The sequence below is a fragment of the Tetrahymena thermophila genome, assembly GCF_000189635.1.
Source record: "Tetrahymena thermophila SB210 genomic scaffold scf_8254748, whole genome shotgun sequence".
Taxonomy (NCBI): Eukaryota; Ciliophora; class Oligohymenophorea; order Hymenostomatida; family Tetrahymenidae; genus Tetrahymena; species Tetrahymena thermophila.
The window spans coordinates 38,072-49,505 of NW_002476508.1; the positions used below are offsets into that span (position 1 = coordinate 38,072).

General features: G+C 21.2%; 4 protein-coding genes across 4 annotated transcripts; 2 read left to right on the forward strand and 2 right to left on the reverse strand. All coding sequences in view use genetic code 6, as the record gives it.

Annotated features, from left to right (window-relative positions):
- Nucleotides 1-1,706: 1,706 nt before the first annotated feature.
- Nucleotides 1,707-3,607, reverse strand: TTHERM_00705150 (EF hand protein; the record flags this gene model as incomplete). The annotated part of the gene is made up of 4 exons (XM_001010944.1): nt 1,707-2,025; nt 2,282-2,770; nt 2,905-3,223; nt 3,355-3,607. 4 exons carry the CDS (start codon nt 3,605-3,607, stop codon nt 1,707-1,709), a joined length of 1,380 nt encoding a protein of 459 aa, XP_001010944.1.
- Nucleotides 3,608-5,043: 1,436 nt separating this feature from the next.
- Nucleotides 5,044-5,715, forward strand: TTHERM_00705160 (hypothetical protein; the record flags this gene model as incomplete). The annotated part of the gene is made up of 1 exon (XM_001010945.3): nt 5,044-5,715. One exon carries the CDS (start codon nt 5,044-5,046, stop codon nt 5,713-5,715), a length of 672 nt encoding a protein of 223 aa, XP_001010945.2.
- Nucleotides 5,716-7,533: 1,818 nt separating this feature from the next.
- TTHERM_00705170 (MFS transporter) lies at nt 7,534-8,886 on the forward strand (the record flags this gene model as incomplete). Its single annotated transcript, XM_001010946.1, has 1 exon — nt 7,534-8,886. The coding sequence occupies one exon, from the start codon at nt 7,534-7,536 to the stop codon at nt 8,884-8,886; it is 1,353 nt and encodes a 450-aa protein (XP_001010946.1).
- A 535-nt stretch (nt 8,887-9,421) lies between these two features.
- On the reverse strand, nt 9,422-10,996 carry TTHERM_00705180 (hypothetical protein; the record flags this gene model as incomplete). Its single annotated transcript, XM_001010947.1, has 3 exons — nt 9,422-9,551; nt 10,303-10,325; nt 10,916-10,996. The coding sequence occupies 3 exons, from the start codon at nt 10,994-10,996 to the stop codon at nt 9,422-9,424; spliced, it is 234 nt and encodes a 77-aa protein (XP_001010947.1).
- Between the last annotated feature and the right edge of the window lie 438 nt (nt 10,997-11,434).

The following is an 11,434-nucleotide window of genomic DNA, read 5'->3' on the forward strand; positions in this document are numbered from 1 at the left end:
ACCATGACAAAAAGTTTTATATAAAATTATTTTTTATCATAGTGTTAAGTAAGATCTCAGGTTCGCGTTAATAAAAAAAAATATTTCTAAAAAAATATTACACTTTTCTTAAAATATTAAATTAATTAATAGTTAATCTAGTATTTCTATTAATAAATTTTATTTTTGATTAACTTTTATTCAATAAACATGATTAACTGTGATATTATCTTAATACATTATTGTGAGTAATTTAAATTTAAAGTTTATTTTATTTGTAAATAATATTCTTGAAAATAAAAAAAATTTGCCAAAATAATATGAATACCTCTATAATCATTAATTGTTATTTATTTTAGATTGTAACTTTTATTAATAACTTTCAATCAATTTTCTCTCCTTATTATACATATTATAGAAAAAATTAAACCATTTATTAATTTATTTATTTATTTAGATTTGCTATTTTAATGAAATAAACAATCATAACTCTATATTAAGTAAAATAAAAATATGAAATTAATTTACCTAAAAATAACAAAAATCTTTAATTATTTAAATTTTATCATAGTACTAAGTAAAAGTTCAGGTTCAGATTTATTAAAAAATCAATATTTTTAAAAACGATTACGCTTTTCTTAAAATGTCAAGTGTATAAATGGACTTAAATTTTATTTAATGTAATCAAAAATTATTATATAATTGAAAAATAAGCAATATATAATAAAAAACTTAAAACCATATAGTAAAATTCTTTAATTCCTTAATTGATTATCTATATCATCATAAAATTTCAAAAACAAATTTAAATCTTAAGTAAATACAAAAATATTTATTTTATTATCACAATCATAATAAATATTACAAACTTGGCTATATAATAGTAAAGTATTTGAATCAATCAAAAGAGGAAAGTTTATTTACATTTTTGCAATTATTTTCATAACTGTAAATATTTATAAAAGCAAGTTTGTGAATTATTTTATATTTCTGTAATTTGTAAACAAAATAAAAAAAATAGAGTAGAAAGAGAAAATAGAATAATTTTAGATCGTTAATTAATTAGTTAGTTAATAAGTTATATAGCTACAGTAATTTTAATTTAAATTACATCAACTTTATTTATTTATGATAAAAATTTTTTTTGTGAAGAGAAAATTTATTTTTAAATTTGTAGATATATATTACTAATTTTTTAAATATAAAATAATTAATTTACTATAAAATTACTGAATTAATTTATTTTTATAACTATTTTTAAATCTATAAGAGAAATAAAATAGCACTTTAAGTTTTATTTGACCCAGCAAAATTTTCCAATCTATTTAAATTTAGGTCAGCTTGTTTGAAGAATATATATGTATTTTTGCTAAACTAAAACTTCTAAATTTGATTTATTGAGTTCAGTGATTTGCTATAATTGAATATAGAAGAATGTAATATATTAATAATTCAATCACTTTCAGATATATATATAAATGAGAGTAAGTTGTAAAGCTCTAATTAAATTTATAGTTATTGTTGATAGATGTTGTAATTTAATGAAGCAAAATAATCAAAAAGAATATACCCCATAAATAACCACTACATAATTAGTCAACCACCCTTACTCACTTAATCAACAAAGAAATACTAGCCTAATAATAGTGATAAGAATTTTGTATTTTTTTTCTCATTTTTATTTGAGTTAGATAAATAAAATTAATATATTTAAATAAATAAATTTTTCAGATATTCTAATCCAAATATTGGCAGAGTTTTTTATTTTTATCAATGGCTTAGTCAATATAATTTCTAAAATCGCCCCATCCGAGCTCTGTCAATTCTTTTTACCTCAAATCTTTTGTTATATCGATACATAGCTTATCAATCAATTTATTTATATTATCCAATGCAGCTCTGTTTTTCTTGCTTTTTACTATTTTTTCTCTAAATACTTCTCTTAGAATTTCTTTAATATTTGAAACATCAACTAACCCGTTTGTTGGTTTCTCAAATTTTTCAAAGTTTCTTTTTAAATTGCTCTTGAAAACATGCCCACCAGTTCTAATTTTTTTATTTTTTAAAATTTCAACTTAAATATAACCAAATTTATTTCAAATTTAAATTTTCTACTACCCCTTTTAATTATATCATAATAAATTAATAAAATAGGGTAGTGACAAACGAAAAAAACAAACAAATAAACTCAGACAAACAGATATGTGGCAGTAGAACTTAAAAAAAATTTACATTTGATAATAAAAACAAAAGCTTTACCAACCTGAAAAAATACCCATAAGAATAAATAAATTAATATTACCTATCTTCACTACAGAGGTATCTGATCCATTCTTTTCTATCTATTGTCTTTGATTAATCTTCGTCAATATTATTCATTTCAGCTATTACTTTAAACGTATTAGGTTCTTCGTCCTCATAAATCCAAAGTAAAATTCTGAGATCTTGAACACTCAATCTATTTTTGTTATTTACATCACTTGCACTAAATGCACACCATGCTCTCATTACATCCAAGTAGTCTCTTTTGTGGATATTCAAATCTTTAATATCATCTTAGTAAACATTCATATCCTAAAACCTTTTACTTGTTTCTACTATTACAGAAAATAGATATCCTATTAATTCTTTATCTTCAAATTCACTTAATTAATTGTAAAGTAGTTCTTTTAATTGATCTCCTTTGATTACAACCTATCCTTTACTTTCTCTCATAAAATCTTGGTCATACACAGAAATAATTTCTTTCATGCGTTTTTTGGCATTAGGGTAGCTTTAAGTACCTGAAAACCTTTTGTTAAACAATTAAGAAATTATTGAATCGTTCTAAAAAAAGAAAGGGCTTTCTTAAATTAATATTATTTGCAATGCAAAAAAAGTAAGGCCAATATAAATAAAATTTTTCTGATGAAAGAATCTTCTTACTTTAAAAGGAAGTCTTAAAATTCAAAATTTCTATTAATCCAATCAGCGAATTCCTCAAAGTCAATATGGCGTGAATGATCTTTGTCTATCATCAAGAAACAAGCATCTGCTAAAGATTCTAAAAATTCAATTTTAGGAACAGGCACTCCTACTACTTTGCATAAACTCTTTATCACAGACGAGATAGTAAAAATAAGCTCTTGTTTCTCAATTGTGTTTGAGGAATCAAAATCAAATAGTCGATATACAAATTGTATTTTATTTTCGAAAGTATCTCCACTAAATAAAGCGAAGCAAGCGAGACATTCATAAACATCAGCTATTTTTGATAGATTAAAATGATTGTTTACAAAAAAGCGCATATTTATTTGCTAATAATTCACAAATTTGATAAAATCAAAATTATCCATGAATAAATTATATCAAAAATCAAAGACATTTTTTAATTACCCATTTTTAACTCTTTATTATTGGAAACCTGCTCAGAGAGCTTATTAAATATTGGCTCTGTATCATCCATTAGAATTCCAAAAATTTAATCGAATTCTTCATAAAATAATCTATAAGAAGTCGGATACTGCTAATCTATTATCTCGATGCATTCGTAGAGTTCTTTTAATGTGATTTTTTTAAGCGAAAATAATTACTCTTCTAGAATTTAACTTATTTGTTTTTGGTTTGCCTTTTCCAATAACTGGCCCATACACTTAATATTAAAACTTATAATTGTTAGTTGAATAGATAAAGAAATTAATTTGATCAGTATTAATTAATAATCTTATCACTCACTAATTCACTTAATAAATAGCTGTATAATACAGTTATTATACAAATTTATAATCTTATAATAAATATAAAGTTGTTACTCAATATTTCTCTCAGTTTTCATTCATTCTCTCCATCCATCTTTTAATAAAATAAGTATTTTCTATCTTTATTTTTCTACAACATAGGAGATTATAAACATTTCATTAAATACTCCGTCATTAAATAAAATATCAGTTTGTTAGTAAAATTAAATAATTATTATTAACTACTAGCAAATTTATTACAAATGAGAAGCTATTGTAAACATCTCTTTAGTCTAAAATATTCAAATTCATTTTATTTCTTTACTCAAAAAATGTTATTTATAAAATTGTATAAATCTTTTAACTGATAGAACAAATTTTTACAAATTCATTATAAATAGTATATGGATAAACTTATTTTTTGTTAATTTAAGTAAAACATTGAAAACTATGATATTAATTTTTAGCTGTTATAAATAGCTCTCATAATTTAAAATATTCAAAATTTTTTTATTTATTTAAATAAAATTTTTATCAATTAAAGATATAATTCAAATTACTTCCAAATGTTAAATTAAAGAGGATATTACAAAAATTTTGTCTTTTTTTACCTTTTTAATCATTTTTGTAATGCTAAAGCCTGTAAAAAAGCTCTTAAAATTTCTACAGATTAATATTTTTTGTGTGCTTTAAGAAGAATTATTTTAATTTTGATTTAAAAAAAATATTTTAAATTTAAAGCATTTAAATTTTAATTAATAATAAAATATATTTCACACAAAAAAAGTTAAACAAGTAAATAATTTATTTTTTTTAGAAACAAATACTTGAATTAATTAGTAAACTATGTAATCAAAAGAAGATTGTCCTAAAAAATGGGTGTCTATGTTTCTATATGCTATAGGCATTTGCAATCTTTACTACTCCTTCAACTAATATAGCACACTTTATGGGGTTTATAAAGAATACTTTTAAATTTAGCATTTTGATTTTCATTTTAACTTAATCATGAGCATTTAATATTTGATTCTTTGCGCTGTTATTATTTATATAGGAGTTATAGTTGATAAATATGGACCTGGGTTATGCTTTCTTATTTAAGGCATTTTGATTACAGTTGGATAATTGCTTATTTGTCTTTCTGTTTAGACTTAATTCTTTTTTATTATGTATTTTGCTAGGATATTGGTTGTTATTGGAAGCAGTTCTATTGCAGTTTCAAAAGGTGTGTATTGTAGAGATTATTTTTTATCTACTCATTTAGCTCTCACAAATTCTATCACAAGTCTCAGCTTTACTATTTCTTAGATCATGAACCTAAATTTGGTATGGCTTATATTGAAATCTCATGACTTAATTTCCGTAGAGCTATTTGCTCTTTTACTAAATTTCTCTGGGTTCTTACTAGCTCTTTACATTTACAAAATAGATACCAAAAATAACAAAATTCTATTTCTTTACAATTTTAAGTCAAAAATAAAAAAGGAAATCTAACTTAAAATATAAAACAATCTTGATATTAACCTTACAAACCAGCATCATCCTCTTAACAGTTAAGAAATTGGTGTATAGTAAAGACACACGTAATTAGATTAAGTTTAACTATTAGAGCTATCAGAAAAGTAATAGAAATCTCAAAAAAGTCTATCATTTCTTTCTTAATATTTAAAGGACATAGTAAGTCTTAAATTAAGCTATTGGCTTGGAAGCATTACAATAGCACTTTCTTACTTAAGCCTAAATACCTACATTGTGCTAGGTCCAGCAATATGCTAACAATATTTATAGATAACTCCTTAATAGTCAAGTTTTTACGTTTCCTTCTTACCAAATATAACTTTAATAATGCCTATTATAGGAAAGATAGTAGATAGATATAAAATATGGTTTAATGTTTATTACTTTATATCTTTTCTAGCTGTTTTAGGAACAGTCTTTTTAGTATATTAAAAGCCAACTATAGCATTTTGCTTAATAGGCTTAGCTTACGGTTCAAGGACTTCTGCAGAATTTCCATTGATTTGTTTCTTAGTGAAAAGTAAAGTTGCAGGAAGAGCATATAGCATAGCACGATCAATTTCTATGCTTTCAATTAGCTTAATCTTATTCATAAACAGCTTTTTAACTCAATAATTAGGATCATATTTTTATACTTTATTGATTCTTTTATTAGCATCCCTTCTCATTGCTATTTTTATTACATTAGTTAAAAAGCTTAAAAGCTATGAAGATTAGAATGTTTAGAATCTTTAGTATTCTCCACTAAAAAAAAAATCGTCTGAAGAAGATGAATAATCTAAAGCTTAGGAATGATATAATTTCAATAAATCAATAAATATTATTTTAAAATATTAAAAATTAACTTTCAAATAATTAATTATATTTAATTTATCCATATTTAAATGATGCTATAAAATATTGCTTTTACTAAATAAATAATAATACTTTTTATCATTTATTTGAATAAAATTAATTTATTTATTTTTTTTTTATGATTAACTAACACTTTTTATTTTTATTTTTAAATTAAAAGAAATATTAAAAAATTAATTAATTTAAGTTTAAAGAAAAAAATGAAATTTAAAATCTTATTTTTGAAAGCATTTATTTTTGTTGGTAATATTAAAAATCCTTTTATTGAATTATTTACAAAAATATGTTTAGCATTATTAGTATAGCCTAAAGTATGAGCCAAGCTATGAATATATATATTTTATATAGATTTAAATAGCTGATTAATGATTTAAACTATTTTGTTGTTAAGAGGTAGAGTTTAATTTAAAATTATTAAATGGCTTGAATAGTTTGATTTTAATTTTTAGTTTTTCTAAATAAAGTTTTATAAAACCTCTTTTATTTTATTTTAAAAATTATTAATGAACAGCTTAAATTATTTTATCTTAAAATAAAATTGCATTAAAACAATTTAAATATTCTCAAAAATTTTCTTTTATATTTAATTTTGATAAAAAAATAAGGATTTTTTAAATACATTTTATTTTGAATTTTTTATTAAAAATAAAAAATAAGTCTAAATTTAATAATTTAGTTAAAAAATAAATAAATATAATTGAATCTAATTTTAATTTAAATATTTTTTAATCTACATTTATTTATTATTAATTATTTTTAAGAAAGATTTGTGATTTTTTTTAATTGTAAAAATTATTTAGAAAATTAATTTTATATTTTTATTTTTAAATAATTTATTAATTAAATGAAAATAAAGAAAACTTTTTTAATTAAATGAAAGTTTTATCAAATTCTATTAAAATTTTTACGAGTTATTCAAAAGTATTTTATTTTATTGAACATTTAATAATAAACTGATAGAAAAATTAAAAAATAAAATAGAAAGGTGATACAATTTTGACAGCTTGAGTATTTATGATGATAATCAATTCATTCATTCACTCAATCAATCAATCTCTATTTTCTATCTTACAAAAATCTTATTTTTGTATTTTTGAACGAAATTACTCACTTTTGTGTGTAGAAAAGTAGAAATTTAGTAAAAAAAATCATAATTTTGATAAAAATAATAATCAGTATTTTAATTTAAGAAATATGAATGTAGGAAATTCAAGAAATACCTGAAAATTAATGTTAGTTCATAACTCAATTAATTATCTATTTATGAGTAAATAAAAGGAAACTTCATTATAAAATATTTAATATTCCTAAATTGAAAAAAAAATAATAATAATAGCAAATAAGTGTATTTTTGATCTAAAGCAGAGTCTAAATGAAAGGTATGTAAACCAAAGAAGACTGTCCTTATAAATGGATTACTGTTTTTATTTACGCATTCGCAATACTGATACTCTATTATTCTTTAATGGAGTTTAGTACTTTATATGGAGTTTACAAGACCTACTTTGATATTCCTAATTTTGACTTTCATTTCAATTGCATTTTAAGCGCATAATATTTATCTTTGTTCATGGTTATACTTTACGTTGGCATTATTACTGATAAGTATGGGCCTGGTTTTTGCTTTCTTATTTAAGCAATTATTATCACTTTTGGATAAATTTTGGTGTGTGTGTCTGTTTACACTAAATGTTTTTATTTGATGTACTTAGCTAGATGCTGCATCTGCATTGGATGTAGTTCTATCGCTGTTTCTAAGGGAGTTTATTGCAGAGATTACTTTCATTCGACTCACTTAGCACTCACTAATTCAATGACTAGCATGAGCTTTACTCTCTCATAAATAACAAATCTATACTTTGTTTGGCTTGTATATAACCATTATAATATACTTATTGTTGAGTTATTTGACCTGTTTCTTTGCATTTTGGGATTAACTCTAGTCTATTTTATATATAAAATAGATGCCTAAAACAACAGATACTTAAGTCTTTATAACTACAAAACAGATTATCAAAATCTCAATTTTGTTCATTCTAGCAAAGACAAATAAAATATTGACTAATCAAGCTCGCATTAACAAATTGAATTGAAGAAAAACATAAGCAACAAAAATTAGCAAATTAGTAGTGAAAAATAAGATGTGTATGTTTCTTAATTATAGATTAATTTTAATTAGTAGAAAAAAGAAGATAAAAACGTAGTAGATGAATACCTAAAAGATTTAAAAGACTTAAAAAAGAGTTACTGGGTAGGAAATATAACTGTAGCAGTAGCCTACGTCAGTTTAATGAGTTATGTTATGCTAGGACCTGCTATATGCTAGTAGTACATGGGTCTTACACCCTAAGAGTCAAGCTATTATGTAGCCTTTTTACCAAATATAACTTTAATTATGCCGCTAGTTGGAAGAGTTATAGACCATTATAAAAGCTGGTTTAATATTTTTTACATAATTAGCTTATTGGCTGTTGCTGGATCTTTATTACTTTTATTTTAAATCCCAATTGCAGCATTTTTAGCTATAGGAATGGCATATGGCTCTAGAACAACAGGCGAATTTCCTTTGATATGTTTTCTATCAGATAAAAAAATTGCTGGTCGGGCTTACAGTATATCTAGAGCTACATCTAATATGCTTTTAAGCATAATGCTATTCATTAATAGCATGATTGTGGAATATACTCGCTCTTATTTATATACATAAATCATTCTTTTATGTTGCGGATTGTTAGTCTCAATACTTATAACTATTGTTAAATATCTTCATCTCCATGAAGTTAAAATTTAAAGTAATCAAATACCAACAAATAATTGATTTGATTGATTGATTGATTGAAATAAAGAAATCTGCAAAAACCTTTTGAGGATTCTAATATTTAAATATATATATAATTAATTATTTTTCGTACATTAATAAATTAATATAATATTTTGTTTATTCTTTATATTGATATCTATTTTCTTAAAAATCTATTCTTCTTTATTAATGAAATTCTATATTTTAGATATTAAAATAGCAAAAATTATAATGCATTAACCATCTAATTATATATCTATATTGAACTAAACTGCATCAATTTTTTAATTTATATTTAAAAATATTTTTTTAAGCTTGAATGCGTTGTAAAGAACATCTAAAAGTTAATGTGTGTATTTATTTGTTTATTTATTCAATTATTTTTTATTTAATATTTTCTTTTTAATTAATTTATCTTTTTTATTTTTTTATTTGGATTTTTTTCAATTTTTATTTTATTTAATTTTATCTTGTAATTTATTTTATTAATTTTATTTTTATTTTTATTTAATTTATTTATTTATTTAAATTTATTTATATTAAAATTTCATCATCAATCATCAAGAGGCTAGATTCTCAAAAGGAGATTTAGTGTGCTCAAAGATTTATCTAATTAAAAAATATTTTTATATATCAATTTAAGCTAAGAGAGAATTTCATAATCGGGGTTTTGGGGCCACGTCCTGGGATGAAAAACTTAATCAGTCACTCATCGCATCTTTTGATTGATGTTATGGTGAAATTAGTCTGATTAAAATTCTAATTTTGTTAAATGCTTTTGTAAATTTATTTCCAAATTTAGTGGCTAAATATTGGAAAGTAGGATAATGAGATATTAAATATTTGATTGTTGTGACATTTTAATAGTTTGCTCATTATCCTTGATAAAAACTTATTACAAGCTTTAAAAAATTAGATTTCAGGTATTGTTTGTTTGTTATATATGATTTTCATATTTTTATTTGTTTCAATTATTTTCCCCTTTGATTATGATTTAAATTTTTCGAATTTAACAAATTTTCTTAAATTAATTTATTATAATTTTTTTGCCTAATATCTTAAGAAAAAACAAAATTTAATCAATTTATTAACTAACAAATAATTCAAAATTATTGCAAAATTTTTCATTTTATTTATCTTTTAAATTTTATTAGAATGAGTATTTCAAAAAAAAATATTTAATATCAAACAAAATCTTATTAGCATATTAATTTCTTATGTTAATTTTATTAAGAATAAATAAATCTCTTTATAAATGTATTTCATTTTCACTATTAAAATAATAATTTTTAAATCTTGAATTTTTACTTAATAAAACATTGATTAACAAGTAGAAGAATAAGTTGAAAGTACCTATATCATTAAAATGAATGAAACAAAATAAATATATTGATTAATTTCTTTTTTTCTTAAATTTCCATTTATTTTATTTACTTTGATACTCGAATCTTTCTTTCCTACAATATAAGCAAAATTGCTAATAAATATAACAAACGGAATATCAAATGATAAATTATGATTAAAAAAATATAATAAACAAGAATATGAAAATAGTAAATAGGAGCAAAATAAATGATATAATAAATATTAAGCAATTATTAAAAAAAATAAATAATCAAAAATATGAAATAGTAAAAGGATTGTGAAAATATAATAAATATGATTAAAAAATAAATAAATAAATAAATTTATATAGGAAATTTAACTAAAGTAAATCTTTTATTAAGATTAATTTAAAAGGGGGCACTCATTTTATATTACTTCAAAAAACAAACCTCTATAAAAATAAAATTTACAAAAATAAAAAAATAAAATAAAAATTATTATTAGATAAAATATTGATAAAGCTTTTTTTAAATCGATAAAAAATTATTTGTTTTATTTTTTAAAATTATTTTCAATATAAATTTTTCTTTTTGATGAAGTTTATTTTTCTTTATTAAATATTGATTGATTTTGATAATTAATTTTGTATTTGTTTTTATTTGTTTTAATATTAAATATTATTTAATTAATAATTATTCATTCTTTTTTCAATATTTTTTACCGTTAAGATTTATTTTTAATTTTTGTTATGTTTTTAATTAATAGAGTTTTTGATAAATAATTTTAACATAAAATTTAACATTTTATTAATGAGATTTTAATAGTAAGAATGGAAGGGAAAAAAAGAAAAAGAGATTAATTTAGATTGCTATGCTATGTTTTTAGTGTATTTTACAAAAGAAGACTCAACTGATGATTCATTTTTTATTATAATTGTTTTTTGAAAAAGAAGCAAGAGATAAAAAATTATTTAAGTTTAATTTTTTTGTTCGCATTTTCCTCATTTAAACTGAAAGATGAAGCATTAGATTTTATAGTTTAATACATCATTTATATATACTTATTCTGCATTGATATCTGTAAAATTAGATTATCTCAAAAGTATTAATTAAGATGTATATTATTATCTCAGAAAGAATATATCTATTTGATAAAAACTTCCTTAAATTTTATATCCTTTCTTTAATGGTTACGTGATTGAAAAACTAAAACTTTCTTATGCTTCCTCTTATCTGAATAT